Source organism: Rhipicephalus sanguineus, chromosome 1 (genome assembly GCF_013339695.2).
Source record: "Rhipicephalus sanguineus isolate Rsan-2018 chromosome 1, BIME_Rsan_1.4, whole genome shotgun sequence".
Lineage (NCBI taxonomy): Eukaryota > Metazoa > Arthropoda > Arachnida > Ixodida > Ixodidae > Rhipicephalus > Rhipicephalus sanguineus.
The window spans coordinates 137,456,674-137,480,607 of NC_051176.1; the positions used below are offsets into that span (position 1 = coordinate 137,456,674).

The 23,934-nt window shown below is 48.0% G+C and overlaps 1 protein-coding gene and 1 non-coding gene across 2 annotated transcripts; both read right to left on the reverse strand.

Annotated features, from left to right (window-relative positions):
• Positions 1–6,287: 6,287 nt before the first annotated feature.
• On the reverse strand, positions 6,288–7,424 carry LOC119379408 (uncharacterized). Its single transcript, XM_037648726.2, has one exon. The coding sequence runs from the start codon at positions 7,422–7,424 to the stop codon at positions 6,288–6,290; it is 1,137 nt and encodes a 378-aa protein (XP_037504654.2).
• Positions 7,425–7,650: 226 nt separating this feature from the next.
• On the reverse strand, positions 7,651–7,724 carry Trnai-aau (transfer RNA isoleucine (anticodon AAU)). The gene has a single exon. It is a non-coding gene; the product is annotated as a tRNA-Ile (tRNA).
• Positions 7,725–23,934: the final 16,210 nt, after the last annotated feature.

A 23,934-nucleotide genomic window follows, 5' to 3' on the forward strand; every position in this document is an offset into this window, starting at 1 on the left:
TGGCGAAAGTGGGTGAGAAGATGATCACGTCGTCCAAGTAACACAAGCACGTCGACCATTTAAATCCTTGAAGCAGCGTGTCCATCATTCTCTCGAAGGTTGCTGGAGCGTTGCAAGGACCGAAGGGCATGACCTTGAATTGGTAAAGACCGTCAGGGGTAACGAAGGCGGTCTTCTCACGATCCATGTCGTCTACAGCAATTTGCCAGTAGCCAGATCGGAGGTCGAGAGATGAAAAGAAGGTGGCGCCATGGAGACAGTCGAGTGCGTCGTCAATACGTGGAAGAGGATACACGTCTTTCTTGGTAATTTTGTTGAGGTGCCGATAATCAATGCAGAAACGCCAGGAGCCGTCTTTCCTCTTTACTAATACCACGGGGGAGGCCCAAGGGCTAGACGATGGTTCGATTATGTCTTTCGCTAGCATTTTGGCCACTTCTTTTTGAATCACTGCTCGCTCTGATGCAGACACGCGGTAAGGCCGACGGTGGATGGGCGCAGAGTCACCTGTGTTAATTCGGTGAGTGACAATCTTAGTCTGGCCCAAGGGACGATCATGAATATCGAAAATGTCACTATAGGAGGCCAAAACCTGGGAGAGGGCGTCGGCCTGATCAGGCGAAAGGTTTGATCCAATCATGTTTCGAAAAATGGCGTCGTCAGAACCGGGTAACCGTGAGACTTCAGCTTGGTCCGGAGCAGTTACGGCGACAACGTTGATGTCATCGTCGTCGGTTATAGCAGTGAGTTGGGCTAGCGACATCTGGTAGGGCAACACTTGGGGAATGAGGCCAAAATTGAGGAGCGGAAGGAAGACGGAGTTGTCCACTATAGTGGCGATGGTATGCGGCACAGTAATATTGCGCGTCAGTCGTGCGTCAGTTATAGGTGTAACGATGTAGTCGCCGTCGGGAACTGGAGGGGTCGATGACAAACAGACGTGCGTCACTGCTCGAGGTGGCAGGCGAACAAAAGAGGTTGGGCTCAAGCGGCTGACGGGCTTTTCACAGGTATCGGCGAGAAGAGGAAGATCGAGGCTGAGTGTGCCAGAAGAACAGTCAATTAAGGCCGAGTGTGCCGAAAAGAAATCAAGGCCAAGTATGAGGTCATGAGGGCAACGAGCCAGAACGGCGAAAAGGACGACGGTGTGACGACCGGCAATGCTGACACGAGCAGTGCACATTCCGATGACTTCCACAGTACCGCCATCGGCAACACGTATTGCCTGTGTCGTGGACGGCGTCATAATCTTCTGCAAACGGCGGCGTAGAGGAGTGCTCATAATAGACAGGTGCGCGCCTGTGTCAACGAGGGCGGTCACAGGAACATTGTCGACTTTTACTTCAAGCAGGCTGTGGTGTGTGGGGAGCGTCAGTAGAGGATTTGCAGGCGTCGATGGTTTGCAGCTTCACCTCCATAAGCTGCAATATCTAGTTTTCCTGCTGCGAGCGTCCAGAGAAGGTCGGCGAGGAAAAGCGTCGGGGCTGCGGAGAGCGGGATTGGCGACGTTGCGGTGACGGCGAGCGGGAGTAGCGGCGAACGGGCGAAGTGGCGTCATTGGTGAGAGGTTCGTGAGAGGATGAGTAGACATTGGAGGGTGCAGCGGCTGAACGTGTAGAAGTGGTAGGGCGCATCTAGGTAGGGTAGGTCTGGCGTGGTGGGTTTGACCAACGGCGACGGCAATAGCGAGAAACGTGCCCTGGCTGGTGACAGTAAAAGCAGATAGGCTGGTCATCGGGTGTTCGCCATTCTGTAGGGTTGCGGAGGGGCAATGTAGGAGAGGATCGGCGAGCGTTGCCTGGGGAGTAAGGCCTTACTGCAGGGCGAGTCAGGGGACATGCGGATGGAAGACCGAGGTTTGCAAACTCTTGCCTGACCACAGCTTGAATGAAGGCCACCGATGGCTGTGAAGGGTCAGTGGTGTGTGTTGTGAAAACTGGTGGTTGGATGGGAGCAGGACAGGCAGCTTCAATCTCCCGACGAACAATGCGTGTGACGTTGTCATAGGTGGGCGGCTGGCGAGCGGCTTCACAAGATGAGGTTGCGGCCGTGTTGGGGAGCCGCGTAAACCTCTGAGTTATGCGGCGGCTCTTGGCTTGTTCAAACCGTCGGCACTCTTTGATGATTGAGTCGACGGTGGCAACGTTGGTGTAAACAAGCAGGTTGAAGGCATCGTCTGCGATTCCTTTTAGCACATGCGATACCTTCTCCGACTCAGGCATGTGCTCATCAACCTGGCGACAAAGGGCGATGACGTCGTGAATGTACGCGACGTACGATTCGGTAGAGGTCTGTGCTCGAGTTGCCAGTTGATTCCGCGCAGCCATCTGCCGTCCAGCGGTGTTGCCAAAAAGGTCGCGGATCTTCTCTTTGAAAGATTCCCAGCTCGTAATGTCTGCTTCGTGCGTCTCCAACCACACCCGCGGTGGGCCATCAAGGTAGAAAAGTACGTTGGCAAGCATAAGGGTCGGGTCCCACCTATAGCTGGCGCTGATCCGTTCATACAGGTTGATCCATTTGTCAATGTCAACGCCATCCTGTCCGGAAAATACGCCAGGATCACGAGCAGGAGGTAGGACTACGTAGGTAGAAGCCACGGGAGGGGCAGGCGGTGAAGACGATGTTCCGTCAACTTGTGACATGGTCGGACCCGCGACGATACGGCCGTTGCGGAGCTTCGTGATGGGTACAGGGAACAACCAGCGCCTCCACCACAAAGATGTTACGTAAAATGACAGGAGGCGTGACTATTTACAAGTGTATTTACACTGATGTGCACAGCATCGAGCAAGATGGAGGACAGCACCCACAGCAGACAGCCAGGCCAGTCCTCTTTGTCGTCTTCTGTACGCAGAATGTCTGGCTCTTGATGGGTTAGCTACGTAGCAGTATGTTGGTCTTCGGCTTCAAGGACATGCGGCGGACTTGGTGTGGTATCGGACGTCGAACGCGACGCCCGGAGAACAAACGGCACGGCGCCCGAAGCGCCGGCCGGGAGGAAGAACAACAGCAGCCGGTAGCCAAGCAGGAACTCATTTATTTGATATAGTGCCGCGCATATATATACAAGGTGGCACCCCCTAAGGGCGAAAGTACTTTACATGAAATCGAAACTGGAACTAGTAAATCGGAACTAGCTAACACACCACATCATCCCCCCCTAGAATAAAAAGGACATGTGGCTCTAACAACCTTATACAGTGATTAATGCAGACGCCACTTGATAGACAGTAACTTGTGAACCTTATACAACTTTAGAGAAGGAATCGTGACACATATACCGTGTACAACCTTCAACTACACAACCTTAACATCCCCCCCTCTTTTTGGTGTAATGCGCAATTGGTGAAGAAGGAACCGGCACTAGAAGGGAACAAAAGCGAGTACACAGCGCACTGTAGCTGAAGGCACTGATACAAACAAAATACAACAAGAATTCACAGCATACCAGTGTACCAAGCGGTAGAACTTATAACCATTATACAATAAATAGATGCACAGCATACACACAAGAATGCAGAAGTATGGCACACTGACTTCAACAAGTGAGTGAAAAAAAAGAATTTAGGACACAAAGTCCTCAAACCTGGACGGTTTTTCACGCAACCGTTTCGAACGCCGAGGCGCATTTCGTTCTGAAGTGCTGCCTTGCGGAGCAGTAAGTTCTGTATCTTCAGAAGAGCCTACTGGCTCAGTTACGCGCTGCTCAGGCACAGCTGAGAGCGTAGAGGAATAACTAGAGTCAGATGACTCGCTTAAGCGTCCCTCAGTAGTAGCTGGGGACGGAGAAACTTGACGCAAAACATGGGAACCCAAAGGTTTGGAAGCATGTCCGTTAGTGTTAGGAAAATTACTGGCATGGGGACTGGGCACGGCAGTCGAGCATTCGTAAGGTGCCTGTAAAGAGTTCGACGACTCTGAAATGTGCTCGGGGCACGGAGGAACATTATGGGGGCTGGACACCACAGCCGAACGTTGGAAAGGTGTCTGTAAGGAGCCCGGTGGCTCTACTATGCATTCATTAGAAGTATTGTGGCTGGGCACCACAGCCGGACTTTGAACCGGTGCCGCTAAGGAGCTCTGTGGCTCAAGTACACTGGCATTAGAAGAAAAGGAAGCATTGCCCTTGCAAGAAACGTCAGAACAAGTATGACAATATTGAGCATTTGCAAGACCGGCATGCATGTACCGTTGACTATAGAACACTTGAGTAGGTGTGAAAAATGAATTCTGAGGGGCATTAGACAGCGGCAATTCACGTTCACGAGCAGTGCGAAAAAATTCATCGCGGCACATGTTCACCTGGACAATAGGGGCACTGCCGTTCGATGAGCTCGCCCTTGCGATGACTGCATGAGCCTCTTGTTGAGTCGGGGCATCAGTCCCTTGCCGAGGAAGCCGGCACGGGCGCCGGTGGAACCCGGATGCCACTGCTGGCACGCCCTGTCGACGACCATGCTGAAGCAACGTATGCTCTGCAGGACTGGAGTCCGAAGTGAACGGACGATGAGGCTCCAACGCTGCATTGACGGGAAGTGCCGATGGCTCGACGACGGAACAGGAGAGAGTCTCACCCTCGATGATAATCTTCAGGGCTCGGATGGCATCTAACCCCAGTAGTGAATTGCCTTTGTCCGTAACGTAAAAGGTAATGGAGGCGTCGTTGCCGCTGTAGGAAACGGAAACCTTGAAGTATCCATAATTCACGATGGCCTGTTCCGAATAGTTCTTCAGGATAACGTTTGATGGAAGAAGCTTGATGTTCGGGAAGCACCGCTTGTAATCTTGGACGTTAAGTAGCGACACAGCCGCTCCAGTGTCGATGAGCATATTGAAAATGGATCCATTGATCCGTACGGGAAGATGAAGAAGTCCGTTAGCGGTGACCGGTTCGTCCACTTGTAGGACAGTAACTGTATTGGTCACCGTTGATGTGCCCTGATGACCGGTCGGAGACTCCGAAGTAGAGCGGCAGACCCGCGCGAAATGTCCACGCCGTCCGCATCGCGAACACGTCCGGCTCCTGGCTGGGCAGGCGGCGGAGTTGGCCCAATGCCGCGTCGATCCGCAGCGGTAACAGGCACCCGCGCGACCCGGCGGCGCAGCTGGAGAGGAGGTGTCCGCAGCAGTGGTGGGCGAGGAGGTGCACGCAGACGAAGTCCCGCCGGCGCCATCTTGCGGCGAAGCTTGGGGAGGACGGCCACCACTTGGCCCGCCATTTTGACGAATTCGGCGAGTTGCGCCGCCATCTTGAGCTGTACGCGACGACACGGCGTCGACTTGAACTCCGGATAACTGTAGCAAGGCTCGGCCAACGCGCTCCTCCTCCTTTGCAATGTCGAGCGCCTTCTGCACGGTGAAGTCCTTGCCCAATTTGTAAAAAGTCCTTTTCATGTGCGGCGACGCGATGCCAGAGACGATCTGGTCGTAAGCAAAGATGTCGCTCGCCGCGCCGAATTCACACAGCTTGGCTAGTCGGCGTACTTCGTGAATGAATTGGACCGCCGACTCGTCCGGTCCCTGGCACAGAGCTTTGAAGCGGGCGCGCAGACACGCCGCGTCCGGTTGAGGGTCGAAAAGTTGGCTGAGCAGCGCAAGTGCTGCGTCGTACACGTTCGGTGTCTCCTCCTGAGTGGGCCGGTCGGTTCCCGGCTGCTGCTCATCTTCGGCGGCACGCAGATAAGTGTTCAGTCCCTCGACGCCTAAGGCGTTCAGAAGCAGCGCCTTTTTGTGTTCCGGCGAGGCGTCCCTGGCCGCGGCGTCGATGTATACCTGCAACACAGGACGCCACTTTCCCCATGGAATAGGTGGTACGCCGGGGCACTGGAGAAACGGAGGCGGAGGGATAGCGGCGTTCATGCTTGCCGAAGAGAGCGTCCAGCAGAAAGGTCAGGAGAGACGTCAAGCGTGAGTAGGCCTAGTGACCGACACCGGCACGAATTGCAGAAATGTAGAAGTCGAACGTGTAAAATACAGCAGTGGTGGGATATCAGGCAAGGGTGCTGAGACGACAGCACAATAAATAAGTCCGGATGCCCACCTTATCTCTTGATGCACGCGGATTCGTAGAACTCGTCGCCAAATGTGGTATCGGACGTCGAACGCGACGCCCGGAGAACAAAGGGCACGGCGCCCGAAGCGCCGGCCGGGAGGAAGAACAACAGCAGCCGGTAGCCAAGCAGGAACTCATTTATTTGATATAGTGCCGCGCATATATATACAAGGTGGCGCCCCCTAAGGGCGAAAGTACTTTACATGAAATCGAAACTGGAACTAGTAAATCGGAACTAGCTAACACACCACACTTGGGCTGTCTTTGTAGGCGGTTCGCCGGTATTGGACTCAACCGGGGTCTTGTTCTCAGCTTCTGTTTCATCGCGTGCTCTCTTCCACGGGGTAGTCTTCGTATCCATCATGTCGTCAAGTTGACGCTCGGGTTTCTCTACTGGTGTTTGCTGACAGTTCACAGTATTTTCCATCGGTTTGGTGGGCGTTGCCGTTGACTTCTCAGAGTGCGGAGTGCGTTGTCTAGCGGGCACGCTTACAGGCTCTTCCGGTTTGTCGCTACTGGCTGGTAGGAACGAAGGAAACGTGTCAACAGGCTCAAGTTCCCTCGTTTTGCTAGCTGCAACTTCCTCGGCTTCTGATTCATCCATCTGATGTTCTGTTTTATCATACCATGCAGAGGGCCCCGCAACCTTCGCATAAGTTCTTACGCACTCTTCCTCAGCATGGCCAAAGCGCTTACATGACGTGCACCGCGGCACTCTACATTCACGTCTGATATGGCCTGTTCGTTTACATCGTAAGCAGAGGGGAGCTCTTCCAGCAACCACTACTAAGGTCAGCTCACCTGCTACACGCAGCTGATGCGGGATGTCTTCTTTCGTGTAGCCTGCTTTGAGCTGCAGACTTATGAGCCGCGTCGTTGACCCTTTCTCGGATAGACCTTCTGTGCGCCATCGCTCCCTTGACACTTCCGTGACTTTGCCGAACGGTGCAAACGCCGTCCGTACATCTTCGTCGTCGACATGATGATGGACCCAGTGTAGCTTTAGCCTTATATCCTGATTGTTCGGATCCACTACGAGGCAACGCCGCTCCTCCACTGACACTTGAGATGCCGAAAGCAGTTTCTTCTTCGCCTCGTTGTTCTTCAGCGTCACCGCCCACACGTGATTCATTTGGTATGCGCCTAACGCTTCAATGTCAGGCAACATACCCAAGTATTCAAGTGCGTCACGTATGTCTTCCACTCGGTATGGCCGTCCTCGAACATCAGCATGAAGAAAAACAGTATTCAAAACGATACGACCGGTTGGAAGCGGAGGCAAAATAACTTCATATTCCTGGTTTCCGAAGGCAGCATTCCGGTCACCGCGGCTAGGCATGGCCGCTGATACCGCCCCAGAGGAGCGTAACATTCCCCAACCGTTCACGACAGTGTCCGGAAGTAGAATCGAGCTAGCAGGCCAGAACGAGGACACCTTTCGTATAGAGGGTACTATACCATGCGTATGGGATGATGCTCCGTATTTGGAAAAGACCGCCATGGCGTTTATGAACCCTTCTACAAATATTGCCCCATACAGCTGTTAGCCAATGGAAGAGGAAGTGAAATGCAAAAATAGCGGGATGAAACAAAAAAAATGGCCTGCGAAGGGATCGAACCTACGACCTTCGCGTTATTAGCACGACGCTCTAACCGACTGAGCTAGCAGGCCAGAACGAGGCCACCTTTCGTATAGAGAGTACTATACCATGCGTATGGGATGATGCTCCGTATTTGGAAAAGACCGCCGTGGCGTTTATGAACCCTTCTACAAATATTGCCCCATACAGCTGTTGGCCAATAGAAGAGCAAGTGAAATGCAAAAGTAGCGGGATGAAACAACAAAAAAAAATGGCCTGCGCAGGGATCGAACCTACGACCTTCGCGTTATTAGCACACGCTCTAACCGAGCAGGCCTTTTTTTTCGTTATTGCCTGCACTTCACATGTAACAAACAAAGACAAGAGGAAACGCTATTTACAAAACAAACACTGCTTGCGTAAAAACGGAGAGGGATCGACAGGAAAAAAAGGAAGGGCCATACTGGGACTAGTGAGGACACTCTAAAACTGCTTCATTTGTAAAAGACGCTCTACACGATCTAACCAATCGGGAACATCTTCAAGAAGTTTTTGTTCTTCAACAAAACGGGTTACGCTTTCTTTGAATTATTGACGCGCCGCATGAACGTCCACATCAGCGTGCCGTATGGCCATCCTGCACTTCCATATGCTGTGGACTGTAATCAACATTATTAGATCAAACGGTGTCCCGTCATCACTTTCGACAGAGAGATACCGAATTCCAGGGGGGTCTAAGGGGAAATCTTTTTTGATGGTACGCTGCAGTACGTCCCATAAAAACACGGCGTCCCAGCAATCGAGGAACATATGGTCTATCGTTTCTACACTTCTGCATATTAAGCAGTCGGTTCCCCATGGAACAAACATGCCCTTTTCCTCCAGCCAGGGTTTGACTGGAAGTGTACCTGAATGTAGTTGAAAGAAGAATGTTTTCATTCCTGCAAGTACCATCATTCTTTTGACCCTTTTTAGTACATTTCTCCATCGACCCCCAGAGTACATGGTTCTATACAGCGGTACAGGTAGTACAAGAGTTCATAAACGACACAGAGGCCTTTTCCAAATACGGAGCCTTGTCCCATACACATGCCATAGTACCTATCTGTACGAAAGGTGTCCTCTTTCTGGCCTGCTAGCTCAGTACGGTGAATTGGGGAAACTGAGCTAGCACGCCTGAACGAGGGCACCTTTCGTATAGAGAGTACTATACCATGTGTATGGGACCAGGCTCCGCATTTGGAAAAGGCCTCCGTGGTGTTTATGAACGCTTCTACAAATATTGCCCATACAGCGGTTTGCCAAATGAAGAACGAGTGATGTGCAAAAGGAGTGCGATGAAACAGAAAAAAAACGTGGCCTGAGCAGGGATCGAACCTACGACCTTCGCGTTATTAGGACGACGCTCTATCTGACTGAGCTAGCAGGCTTTTTTTTTCTTTATTTCCTGCTTTGGTCAAGACACACTTTACATAGGAATTCTTATCTTTGAATTCAACACTTCACAACATGTTCAAATATACATTTTAAAAACGGGACTGACATCTTGTCCCGTGTAACTAATTTAATAATATTTCACTGTGAGCAGTTTTTCTATCATGGGTAGCCAGTCAGGTGGCTCAGGAAGTTCGTATAACACATCTCTAATGTACAACAAGTATTCATAAAGGACTGAGCTAGCAGGCCAGTACGGTGATACGTTTCGTATAGACATAAAATGTGGCCTGCGCAGGAGTATCTCGTGTTTAACGTCCTAAAACCACGATATGATTATGAGAGGCGCCGTAGTGGCGGGCTCAGGAAGCTTTGACCACGTGGGGTACGTAAACTTGCACCTAAATCGAAGTACAAGGACCTGAAACATTTTCGCCTGCATCAAAAATACAGCCGCTGTATTCGATCCCGGCCACTGCGGCTGTATTTTTGATGCCATTTTATGTATTTTTGTACACCATTTTAACACCTTGAGTAACCAGAGATTCAACATTTACATGTTCCAGCAATAAAAAACAATACTTCAAGCACAACTTTATCGAACGCTTAATGCATATCTAGCTGCATCATGGCTACGAGCTCACACATTGCGTCCCAACATTCCTGGATACTTCTTGCTATGTGTATGTTTGTAAAGATGGTTCCGCCTTTAATACCACATGTCTGACGCGGGCCAACAAGGGACGTGACAACACATTGGAGCCGAATAGCTAACACCAGAGTCCTTCAATACTTCTCCTGGTCATGAAGCTCCCGCGAAAGTTTGATATAGGGACGGGAGCAGCCGCTAGGGGCGCCCTCGCCCGTGAGTTGAAGCGTGGGTGTAGAAGCGTGGGTAGAACAAAATGATATTTTGGGAGAACTTCAGAATAGATTTCGAATCGACAGGCGGTTAGACGATAATCTGTTTGTTCTTACCCAGTGTATAGAAATATCTAAAATAGAAAACAGGCTCTTATACGTAGCTTACATAGATATCACCGGGGCGTATGACAACGTTAATCAGGAAATTTTGTGGGATATATTGAAGGAAGTGGGCATAGGTGACGACTGTGTACAGCTTTTGAGGGAAATATACCGCGAAAATACAGTTTGTATAGAATTGGAAGGAATAAGTAGCAAGGACAGCGTTGAAATTAGCAAGGGGCTGAGACAGGGATGTCGTTTGTCTCCGCTGTTATTCATGCTGTACATGGCGAGGATGGAAAAAGCGCTAGAAGGTAGCAACAATGGATTTAATTTGTCACACAAACAGGTCGGAGCGATGGTTGAGCAGAAGCTTCCATGTCTATTTTATGCTGATGATATTGTCTTATTTGCGGACAGTCAAGAGGATATAAAGCGACTGGCACATATATGCGGATGGGAGTGTGAGGCTCTGGGTCTAGGATTTAGTGCAACAAAATGTGGATTGATGGTATTCAATGATCACGGAGACCATACGGTCTTAATACAGGGCCAAAAAATACCGAGGGTAAGCGAGTACAAGTACCTCGGAGTATGGGTAAATGAGGGGGATAGATATATGGAGGTACAAGAGAAAGCATCGGTAGCAAAGGGAAAGAGGAATGCTGCAATTATGAAGCACAGAGCTTTATGGGGATACAATAGGTACGAGGTGCTTCGAGTGCTGTGGAAGGGTGTGATGGTTCCGGGGCTTACATTTGGGAACTCAGTGGTGTGCATGAAGTCAGAGGTGCAATCAGGAATGGATGTAAATCAAAGGACGGTGGGCCGCCTCGCGTTGGGCGCTCACGGGAAGACGACAAATGAGGCGGTAAAGGGTGATATGGGATGGACAGGCTTTGAAGTGAGGGAAGCGCAGAGGAAAATGAGATTCGAAGAGAGGCTGAGGAAAATGAAGAAGAGTAGATGGGCAGAGAAGGTTTTCAGGTATTTGTATAGAAGAAGCGTTGACACGCAGTGGAGAAAAAGAACTAGGAGGCTCACCAGTAAATATACGGCTGGCAGTGCGGGCGATATGGCAACAAGGAGCATTATGCGGAAGGTCAGAGAGGCGGAGAGGACTTATTGGATGACAGCGATGGAAAAGAAGCCGGCTCTGAGTAACTACCGAAAAGGAAAAAACGAAATAAGGAAGGAAAGGTTTTATGATAATCCAAGGGGAAGCGCTTTACTGTTTGAAGCAAGGTCGGGCTGCCTTAGAACGCGTAGTTATAAAGCGAGATTCAGTAACGAAGAAGAACAATGTACATGCTGCGGGGGAACTAAGGAAACGATGGAACATGTACTGATTGAATGTGGCGATATTCACCCAGGTATACGTGTGGGCACGAGTCTACATGAAGCCTTGGGTTTTAGGGACAACAATGGAAAGCTGAACACGTCCGCGATAGAAAAAATTGGCCGCGTATCTGCGTGCTTCGCTGCAAATGTCGTGTAAAGACGATAGAAGAGGCGCTGTGTGAGATATGGCCGCCATCTGGCAATACGTCGGGAAACACGAGTGCTGTATTGCGTGCTGGTAGTCCCGGCGCAGCAGCAGGCGAAGACCTTTGCAGAGAAACGTCCGCACTCAACGAGTACTCTCCACACACTCTTTTATTTACACGTCGCCTGGGTAAAACAGGAACGCCAGAGCGGCGCCCACAACCGGCAGCCTGAAGGCCGCCCACAACGCTGCTTTTTTCATTTTTAAATATTTTTTTTCACCTTCTTGGCCTTCTCAAAACTAAAGTTTTTCAACACTAACCCATGGCATTCGTACAGTGCAATACAGAACCGAAACCGAAACACAACAATGAGCTTGTGCGAAGGGCACGGGGGAAGGCAAATTTCAGCGCAGTCGCATTTTCATCTTTGTTGAAACAGCGCTCACTAGACGACGAGGAAGTAAAAGAAGGCACAGGACAGGCAGCGCCTGTCCTGTGCCTTCTTTTACTTCGTCGTCGTCTAGTGAGCGCTGTTTCAACAAAGATGAACGCATACCAACTCGCTCAAGCTTCCATTCTTATGCATTTTCAGCGCAGCTTAAGAAACTAGGGTCCTTAAAATTACGTATGTATGCATTTTCTATTAAAGGAACACGCCACCTAATACTTACCTAGTGATGTTGCACCTCAGATATGCATGATATTTACTTTTTGATCGACAACGTTCACAAGTATGAACAGCTGTACCAGTTCAAGACGGCTGGCCCTTGGGCAAGTGGTTCAACTTTGGCCGAGTGGCTGAATCGAGGGACGTGCCGACAAACAGAAAGACAGACAGACAGAAAGACAGACCAAAATTTCTGCGTTTAAGTTCCCCAAGAAAGACTATCGTCTTTAATAAGTAAGAGATGGTTAGAGTATTGGTGGCTGAAAAGTAGAGATAAAGTACAAAAATAAATAATTGGGGGAAAAAAGATCATTCTGCCTTAAGAGGCAGAGAGATGGACCGTGAATTTATATTTTTGGTATAATAACATAGATTTAATCAATGTAAATAAGGCATTAGGACAACATGAAACAAGGAAGTTTTTTTTCTTTCTTTTTTTTCTCCTTCGAGCCTGGTGGCAGACATGTCACCGCCCCGTTATAAAGGGGACGCTCATAGCGTCCATCCATCCATGTAGGCATCGGAGCGGCACCGGCGCTGAAGCTTTAACGCGCCCGTCGCAACTGCAAAACGTGATTGAAAGTACCAGTGAACGTTTAGTACATCTTCAGAGTGATGTTAGCATCACGGAAATTCGGGTAGTATCTAATACAGTGCAATTTATCGTCGAATGAGGCCTTAAAGCTAGAAATTCGATGGCAACAAACAGATGCTGCTTACGCTGTGCGCTATATACTACCGCTATAAACGAAGGCTTTTTTTTTTCATGAATTATCTAGGGGAACTTTGTGGATGATACAGAGTCCTTCAAGGACTCTGGCGGATCTTCACGCGTTGCGGAAACGCAGTGGTGGCAACTTTTGACCGTGCATATCAAATATTTCAGGCTATACGTGGTTGCATACGAAGATATCGCAATATAGCCTCGCATTTAAAGAATCAAGTGCCAGTATGAGTGAATCAGTTTTTTGAAAATTGACGATGATCAAGTGATAGTTCACAGGGCTTTCCCCAGGTTTTCGTGCTTTATTTCGCGTTCATTCATCACTACGGTGCCGTGCCGCGTTTGAACTTCTGTTGCTCATGAAGTACTGTGTAGTTTTCCCAATCCTTCTTTACTGTTTTTACCGTCAAGGCGAAAGCCTTACATTCCTCACCAAACGCGAAAAATGATCGTCGGCGTCCCACGTCGGCGGTGTCAACACGTAACGCAAAAAATGATCATCTCGTGATAACGTATTTATTGCGCTGTTCAGGTGCGACTTCCGCTAAATTATTTTTCTTTATTTCCGCCATCCGTAAGCGTCTCGGTCTTCATTAGGTGTTGATACATATACAATTAGCGCGTCAGAACCAGGCTTATTACGCACGACGGTTAGGAACTGTTTTATTGATCCATCAGGTTCAAACCCTATTACATCACCAGCACTCAAAACCAAATGTTTTTACTTAGTACAGACGTTTGCCCTAATACACATGCACAACACATATGTTGTGTGTGTATTAAACGTTTTAAAGAAATCATTCGCTCGCATGACGAAGGTGCGCCTCTCTTGTGCTGTCCCTCTAGCAAGCTTCAGCTGGTAGCACTGAAGTCACTGTTCCAAGCAACGAACGTGTGCTTCCAATTTTTGAAGCTGCGAGGAACTGCATATAGCTCCGTCTGTTTGGCATGCGACCTCTACGTTTTTGATGATCTCAGTGCCTGCGTAAAAGGAAACGGCGAACATTGCACTCCTCAAACTCATGTTTTACGGACATGCAACGAGTAAGTGTGCGTCAAGGCGGTCAATATGCTCACCTTCATTAGCTGTGCTCCGCAGTAGCTGTGTCAGAGAGACTCGTGCACAGTGTCGGTGCAGCCTCAACGGTTTCCACATCTGGTGATGGTTTCCGACGACGCTTCGAACGCGTCTGCTGTCTAGGTAGGCGAGCTCTGGACGTTTTCGCGCTTGACAGATACGCCGGGAGGCCATCGAAAATCCTCGCGTCCGGCAGGAGTTTCGGAACGTCGCGCTGCGACGTCACGAAAGCACCTCCGATTATCCACTGGTCCACGCGAACGATGTCACTCTCGTCAAAGTGCTTTTCACAAACGCGTACATGTGGGGAATCGAATGTGAAACCACCAGTTCCTTGTCGGGGTATGGCGCGCTTCCTCTTTTCCCGCCGTTGGGTGTCTCGAGGAAGCGAGAACATCGACACTTTTTCGTCGTTTCCCTTGTATCCGGATCGACGTCCGAGTACGCAGTAGGTACGCGGCATCCTTCCTGATCTTCAGGCACAACACGCTAGCCACATGAAAAGACATACGGCAAAAAAGGACGCGCTAACACGCCACCTCTGCTGCCGCCAGCGCGATGCCAACGGACTGGACGCAGCGCCGCCCCGCGGCCTCCGCTTGCAGCGCACAAAGCTCCCTCATAGAGTTACGGCGCAGCTTCATGACCAGGAGAATATTGAAGGACTCTGCTAACACCTTTGTGTATATTTTATTGTCGCTATTGGCCAAACTCATGGGCCAGTAGCGCTCCACCGGAAGTAACTTTGCAGGATCATCAGTTTTGGGGGTCAGTATTGCGTGCGCTGTCTTGAAAGATTGAGGCGACTGCTTTTCAACGTAGGATTCTGCGATCACACGATGTAGAGCCATGGCCATTTCTCTCCTAAAACACTTGTATATGGCGGTACCGACCCATCCGGTCCCGGTGAATTGCCATTCCTGAGGTCATCTATAGCTGCTTCAATTTCTACCACAGTAATTTCAGCTTCTAGTGATTATTCAACAGATTCTTCCAATCTTGGCAAAAGGGCCAGAGAGTCCTCTTTCAAGCGCTCAGGGTAATTAATTTTATTGCTAAAAAGTGCAGTATAACATTCAACGAATGTAAGATTTATCTCTTCACTTTCTTGGGTAATGTGATTGCGGTATCCGATTTTAGCTATCTCTTTGTCTGCTGCATATTTCTTTTCTTCACTAAGCACACGCTTAGTGGGCGCTTCGCCCATTCACAACCGTTCAGTGCGCGCCCTTATCGTTGCTCTGCGGTAGTTATCTTCGTCCATAAGTTCAAGCTTTCCTTTCACCTCGTTTAGTTATCTTTTTTAACTTTCCAGGGAGTTCATTTTCTACGCTTAACTCATAGTCCAGTATTTTGTAACTCTTTCTCTTGTTGCCTTTCCTTGTGACGAAATACACACGCTCTATCGATCGCAACATTCTTTACATCAGACTTAAACTGCTCCCACACTGACGCGAAGGTGTTCGTTTCCTTATGAAGGGCACTCGAAAGGCGTTCTTTGGTTCTCTTAATAATAATTGTTGGAGTTTAACACCCCAAAACCATGATATGATTATGAGGGATGCCGTAGTGGAGGGCTCCGAAAATTTTGACCGCTTGGGGTTCTTTAACGTGTACCTAAATGTCATGTACACGGGCCTCAAGCATTTTCGCCTCCATCGAAAATGCGGCCACCGCGGCCAAGCATATATCCCGCGACCTTCTGGCCAGCAGTCGAGCACCATAACCACTAGACCACCGTGGCGGATCATTTGGTTCTTTTGGCAAACACTTCATCTTGCAGCAGTTTTATTGCGATAGCAATTATATGGACAATCTCGACGGGTTTTTGCCATCGCCGTTGCCGTCGCCGTCATGACCTTCCGGTATGAAGTCGAAATTGGTAAGATCCCCCCGCGCATTGTATGTTCTACCGCTGGTAAAAGCGCGCGAGCGGGGGTGACGAACGCGGCTGAAGCAGAGATCAAACGAGCCAGCCCATTTCCGTCGCTCGGAGGGTGCATGCGATAACATCACTCCACTCGGGAGGCCTGCGGTCGAAGCAGACAGGAAACGCCCCACCCGTCTTTAACGACCATGAAAAGACGCGAGGTGGGGGGTGGGGGGTTGTCGCGCGAGAAGACACTTTGAACTTTGAATCTAAGGGCACGGTCGCGATCGCTGGCACGCGCGCTATTTCGAAAGCCATCACAGCGGGCGGCTCGTATACCCTTCTACGTGCTGCGCTCCCAACGCGAAGTGACTATACGGAGAGCATCTCCCAGGAGCGGCCGTATTGTTTTACACCAGCGTTTTGTAGTTACGCGAGATCGGATACAAAACAGTTAGCTGCCAGCCTCACTTCGTGTAACACTACAATTTGCTGCTATCGCATTCATTGCTTCGCCCTTGCGGTGAAACTGTGACTTTTTTCATTAAATTTCCACAGAAACCAGTTATATTTCACTGAGTTTCGTTTTTCGCCAATCGCAGCCGTGGCCAAACGATGATCGCTGAAACTAAAATGATGAGTTTCATGATGAGTTTCATGATGAGTTTGCCGAAGCTCAGCCTCGCATGGGAATCACAATGCTCTCAACAACTCGGCGTTTCTATACCGCACACTGAGACTCATCGTTTTATCTTCAACTTTACAGAAGCAATTAAAGTCTCCTAGAAACACATTTCTTTCTCTTTCAAAAAAATACCTTGGAGTACGCTTGAGCTTCGCCTTAAAGAGTAGAACGCGATAGCGTAATCGGGCCCCGTGCGCATCACCTTCCCAAATGCTTGCCTGGCTTCGGTTCTCGGTGCATGTCTCAGCCGTGCCTTAAGGAAACGAACGACTGTGCGCGTAACATTGGCCGTTTCAAACTATCCTAGAATGCCTACTGCAAGTTGGTTGATTGATTGGTTGGTTGCTCCTTGACAACCTGGTGCAACCTATTGCAGGGGATCGGCCATGAAACGGGCAGCACCTTATTTTAGAGATAAAATTGTTTTATATTTCGAATATGTTTACATAAGGATAGTTAAAGAAAAACTCAATCGAATAGTCTATAGGCTAAAAAAAGTTGAAGTCAATATGAATGAAAAGTAAAGTGAAATGAAATAAACTTAACATTTAATTCGCTTTGTCTCCTGTAGGAAATCGCATACGGCTTCGAAAACGTTCCTGTGGCAGTCGGCCCAATTCGGTTGCACCAAAGGAAAAAACCACCGGAAGGGATAAATTTAAGCCCATCCTTCGGAGAAGTTCCTCTAGAAGTCTTTTTCTTTGACTTTTGAACAATCTGCATGTTATAAAGAAATGGTGCAGAGATTCACTCTCGTTGCAGTGGTGGCATAAATGTGACTGTGACAGGCCAGATCTGTGCAGGTAAAAGTTCAGTGGGGGAGCTCGGCATCGTAGTCTAGTGATAGAGATTTCTGCCCTTCTGGTGGAGCACCATCGATTTTTCTACAAAAAGTCAAGGTGAAGGAATTCGGATGTTGACAAAGGAGATTTAGCAAGGTCGGCCGACGTGGCAAACTTTTCAAATCGCGCCGTAGAGACAAAGGCCAACGTCGGTAAAATAGAAATTATGGGACCATTGTGTCATGCTACTGCAAGTGCGTCCGCACATTCACTGAGGGTTAAACCTTTTGTGACCTGGTGCCCACATCAAGCGAATAAGGCGTAAATATCTTGGGACAAGAGAATAAAATAATTCTAAAGTACTTGACATGATAGGTGCCGTTCATGGAGAACATACAGACAGACAATGTGTTAAAGTGACTACTTCTGTTATAGATAAGGGTAATTTATGTAAAGCTAGGATGATTGCAAGTAATTCCGCTTGATAAATAGGTATAAAATCAGGTAAACGAATTGAGAAAGACCAATCCAAAGATAAGGATGCAATTCTCACTCCTGCTTTTTCTTCACAAACTGAAGCATCAGTAGCTATTACGATGTTTGTATCTAAGTTTGACAAATGGTCTTCCAAAATGGCATTTAAGTACCTATTGGGCAAGTCTTTGCATTTCTTAGGAAATATGCCATCGAATTCTATTCTAATTGTTTGCACAGATCTGTTAAGCACAAGTACTTCACGAAGATTCACTTGTAATGCTGCCAAAAGTTTCTGTGCGAACATGACTTGTGGACACCATAAACTAGACCACTGATGGCTAAAAAATGACGTCGGATGATTAATAAAAACATACTGCGACCTCCTCAGGGGTGATGCATATATCTTTAGGAAGGTACTTACTGTCAAGATGTAAAAGTGTGTAAGAAGAGAAGGCACGCGCGCTTTTTTATATAAAATATTATTCGCAACAAATTTAGGAAGCCCAAGACATAAATGTAGTGATTCGCGTTCTAGAAGAACTAATCGTCGAAGTTTGTAGGCAAGTGCTCCAGAAAACAAGACGCAGTCGAACTCCAATATCGGGCGAATATACATACAATAAATCATAATAAGCACATCAAGGCGTAATCCTGACCGCTTATTGATGAGCCTACGAAGCATCCCACCGCACGCGATCCTTTAGCTGCCATATTTTCGATATGCGGAACCCAGTTAGGTTTTTCGGTATAAATGACCCCTAAATACTTAACCGATTCCGCCTGCGGGATAACGTCGTGGCGATAAAGCAACGAAATTTGAACGGGAACGCTGAGCGGGAAAATTACAGTTGCACTTTTTCTGATGTTCAAGGACAAATTAATGCCTTCCAACTACGTTTCAAGAGTGTTCATATGCATCTGTAAGTTTTGATACAATGGATGTATATCTGCAGCTGTAGCAAAAAATGCAATATCATCAGTGTATACGTATACCTGCACGCCCCATTGTATAGGAATAGTACATAATAAAATATTAAATAGTAATGGAGACAATACCGATCCTTGGGGGAGACCTCTGGTTCGTTTATATTTTAAAAAAGATATACCAGATTGAAAGCAATAAAATTCTCTGTCACTTAAAAAGGACCGTACCCATGCAACGAAGTAATGTGGCAGACCTACATACGTAGGCACGCGAATTTATTAGTTTAACATGTTCTACACTGTCGTAAGCTTTTGCGATATCCAGAATAACAAAAGCAGCAAAGTATTTATGATCACGGGCTAGTTGTATCCTGCTTTCTAAGTCAACATGGGCACACCAAATGGAACAATCACGCCTGAATCCAATTTGGCATGGGCTCAAGATCATGTTTTCATTCAACCAATTATCTATACGAAAGTACAGTATTCGTTCGATTAATTTTAACAGATTCGAAGTGAGCGAAATAGGCCTGATGTTATCTAAAGTATATCCAGAGCCTTCTTTTTTAATAAAGGAACTATTTTCGCAATTCTCCAATCAAGTGGAACCCATGAATTTCTAACAGAGTGGTTAACGATTTCAAGTAAATACTGGGGCGAAACCTTATGCATGGTTTTTATTACCGATGCAGCAATGCCATCAGGACTTAGTGCAGAATTAGGTATGATTCGCACTACGTGTGCTAGTTCTGAAGCAGTGACTTCTTAAAAGTCATCACTTTTCACAGGGGACCGTGAGAGGTATGAACAAGCAGTCGTGAAGCGACTTTCAAGTCCTTTAGCCATATTTTCAAGAAAACTAGCCAATTTATTTGGCGTTCAAACCACCGATACAATGTTTATGGGGAAAAGCAGTGGCGTAGGCAGAAATTTTTTTTCGTGGGGGTGGGGGGCTGCACGCCCTTGATCCGACGTGGGGTCCGGGCTAGTGAGTGTGGTCGAGTGTCATTTTTTGCTCTGCATACCATGGCAGAAAAAAATTTCGGGGGGGGGGGGCACGGGCCCGGTGTGCCCCCCCCCCCTGGCGACGCCACTGGGGGAAGGTATTATCTTTTTGGATCTAAGAATATTAAAAAGGGGTTTCCTGTAGCCATGCTTTGAAAGGAACTCAGAACGTTGGCTATCAGAACTCTCCTGTGGCGACTGTTCTCTTAAAAACTGCAGCCACATATTTATAATCCATCCAATTTCTAGGGCATTGGCTGTAAAGCAATTTTCGCCACGCAGCTTTTCTTAGCCTGTAATCACGTGAACAATCTGAGTTCCACCCTGGATTTAAAGAACCTCCTTTAGAGACCTTTACTTGGAACTTAGATTTATTTAACGAATCTTTGATAATATCACTAAAGTGCATGGGATTTTGTTCTTCATTTTCATCTATCCGTTTGGACAAAGCTGCACGTAGCAGCTTTTGAAATGTATTAAAATTTACATGAGTAATCGAATAGCAGGTTACTGAATTCAACGGACATACAAGCTCAAACAGTATAGGAAAATGGTCGCTACTTGTACCCGAGTTCAATGGAGACCATGTAGGAATAGAGAGGCTAGGACTACAGAAGGTAAGGTCTAACAATGAACGGGTGTTCTTCTATTAATGCATGTTAAATTATTCTTAGAAACACAATCCCACAAACGCTTCCCACTCATATCTGTTTTGAAACCCCATGAAATGTGATGAGAATTAAACTTTCCTGCCAATATAATTTCTTTCCTGCGAGAAGAAATTACAGAATCAATTACAGTAGAATTTTGAACACCTGTAGGAAAATATGCATTGACTAACGAAAACGGAAGACATCCCGGAAGAGAGATATCTGAAGCTAAAATTTCACTTTGTAAGTTCATTATTCGACACGTAATTTCAACCCGATGTGCAATTTGTGAAGAAATAAAAAATGCTAATCCGCCACCCCGAGAGGGCCGGTCTAAACGAAATGTGCGGTAATTTTTAAGATGAAAACTCATTTCTTTCGAAAGCCAAGTTTCTTGCAGAACAATAACACCAAGGGAATGTTGATTACACAGGTAAAATGAATCAATAGCTGCAGAATAAATTGAACGGCAATTCCACGGTAAAAATTTTAAGCGACCTACTTTGTCGAAATTCCGGCAGTATTCACTGCCTTCTCCAGTATACTATCTTTGAAGAAATCCCTTTTTGATGAGGTTTCCTTCTGGTGTTCTTTACTCTTAACTTTAGGGCTCATTGGAGAACCTTGCGCTCCATGGGCGACGCACGCCGTTTCATGTTTCGAGATTCGAATTCCATTTGTGAGTCCTGTGAACCTGAATCTGAGCTCCAATCTAGATCTGTTCAACGGGTATAATTACCTTACGGCTACTGTTCGACGGACCGGCTTTTGGAGAATATGAGTAATCTTCAGCAGCTATATCTTTCTTGCGGCTGTTTTCCACAGAGTCTGAGTCCCGTGACCCTGGACTAATTTCCTTAGTTGACAAAGAAAGTGGAGAGGTCGCAACTGGACGATTAGCACTCGGGAGGATTTGAGACATCTGCGCATTTGCTATTTGCTCCAATGATTCGGTCAGTGTTATAAAGAGGTTTTCCATGACCTTTGTCATTGTCTTTTCAATGGTGGAGGCTACTACTTCTGAGAGAGAAGAATCGATACCCTGAGTAAAACGAGTCGTAGCACTGGAGTACCTACGAGAACGCTCCGCAATGGCAATTCTAGCATCACGTCTAGAATATCTGTTTCCTTCAATGAGCTCCATTATTTGAATTTCCTGGGCCCTCGCAGGGCAGCTACCGTCATCAGACAACAAAACCTTTCCTGTGCTGCCCAGTCAATAGCGCTATGTTGTCCTGCACACATTTGACACCGGACGACTGACCTGCATCCCTAAGTGGCCGGGGTCTGACGTGCTCTCGTTTCGTTTGCGGTCGGATGCCTCATAAAAACATGCTATGTCCGTAACGCCAGCATTTAGTGCACTGCAGTGGACGAGGAGACATCGATCCTACCCGCTATATCAGTGGCCACGCCTTGATTTCTGTTGGTCTAGTCGTACCCGCAAACGTAATTATTAGCGACTCTGTCGGGATCTTTCTGTTGTCAACTGTGCGTGAGGAACGAAACACTGATACAGCTCCTGCTACAGAAAACACCTGTAAAATTTCTGGCGGAGAAAGGCTCTAGTCCACCCCACGAACTAAACCGTTCACACAGGCCAAATGAGGAGGTATAAAACAGCTCACCGGGACAGAGGCAAATGTAGTGCAGTTTAGGAGATCTGAAACACAGGCCTGGTCCAGTGAACTGCACAAAATACCTCCACGACCAAACTGCCGCACCTCAGTGATCAATTGGAAGCGTTCAGTCGCCTTCCGGAGTTCTTCCTGGATGCTTTTTGGGTTCTTCATACGAATGGAATCCTCGTTTTTTGGTACCAAGGCCACCGGAACGGTGCTCAGGCCGCTGCGCAAAAAGACGTCAATGGGTAAGTCATTAGGAGCAAGAGAGGCCGACCAAGCAGCATTTGCGTGGCCGGGAGACGAGACAGACATTAGGCTGCTGTGCCTAATTCAGCACCGCCCGTTCTGGCCGCACCCCCCGGGAGGATGCACCAAGACACCGCTGGCGTACAGGCCCAGTCCAGGCAGGAGAGCAAATCGGGGCGTCGAACGCCCTAATTCTTCCTTTTGTGAATCAGCGAAGGGCCCATGACGCGCCCGTAAGGCAACACGCAAGCTGCGCAGTTGCTCACTTTGTTGATGCTTTTGCAGCTGATGATGATTAAATATGTCTCAGAGCTTTATAATGGGTGGGCCTTTAAAACACCCACTCGTTGGGCAATTCACGTGTTTTGACGCCTGGCGCGATTCTGCGCTTCTACCACGTAATATTACATGCGTTAAGGACACTCTTTTTACTACATCGCATTCATACTGTGTTTTTTTTTTCGGAACCAGTTTGAAGCACTAGCGTGGCTCTGTGGTAGAGCATCTCCTTGCCACGCAGACGGCCTGGGTTAGATTCTCACTCGAATGGAAGGTTCTTTATTATTGATTTAATTTGCATCTTTCTCTGTTTTTCGGCCACGGACAAGATGATGCTTTTTTGCTAACAATCAACTCCGCCGACACCGACACCAGAATTTCTGCAAAACGAGCTCTTTAATGCAGAATGCTCAACGCCATTAAGAAAAAGAAAACTCACGTTCGTGCATTCTGTTCTACACAGCCTCGCATGGGAACACCCTCCAGCTCTCTCTCGATTACCCTGGACTCAACAACTCAGTGCTTCTATCCCGCACGCTGTGGCTGATCGTTTCGTCTTCAACTCTACAGAGGCAAATGAAGTGTTCTAGAAACACAACATTTCTTTCCGTTTTCAAAAAAAGAAAAAAAAACAATCAAGCTCATTAAAAAAAACTTCACGGTTCATGCATTCTGTTCGGTGCGTAAATGCACACAGCGCGCCACGGCAGTCCAGAAAAAGTAAAATCACACACAACCAGCCTACCAGTACAGCAGGTGGACACATTTTCAACAACCGCGATGCCACTCGAATGAAAATGACGCAACCTCATGACCGTCCCGCAGCTTGGCAAACGCAGACATTGTATTAGAGCGAAAAAATTTAACGATGTGCCGTGTTCGTTTTTCGCTTTCAATTTGTATTTCTTGTATAGCCAAAAGGTCTACGTCCATTCGAAAAGAATGGGACTAATCTGGCATTGCCACTTGCGCGAACATAGTCCCCTCACATTCCGTGTCGCAGCGCCCGTGCTATTTCTAATGTTAGTCGCCATTTAATGAGATTTGCTTGCGCGGGTGTCCTACTCATGTCAAAGCAGTTGGGTGCTTCTGGTCCTCGCAGAAGGCCTCTGGAACGTCTCTACTGCTAAGGCGGAGGCGCTGTACGGGCCGCCCACAGTCCTCCCACGGTCCTCCCACGGTTCCCCCACGGCCTTGGTACCAAGGTGAGCCTCCCAGTCGAAGTCTTCGTTGGAGGTTTGCCGGGGTCTGACGTGCTCTCGTTTCGTTTGCGGTCGGATGCCTCATAAGCCCGCTTTGAGGCCAGGCCTCCGGCCGCGGTCATCTCGACCTCCGTAGCTTCCTGGCCGATCTGTTGCGCAACTGCCAATGACGTGCTTGCGGCCTTCGCGTCGCCTCCTCTT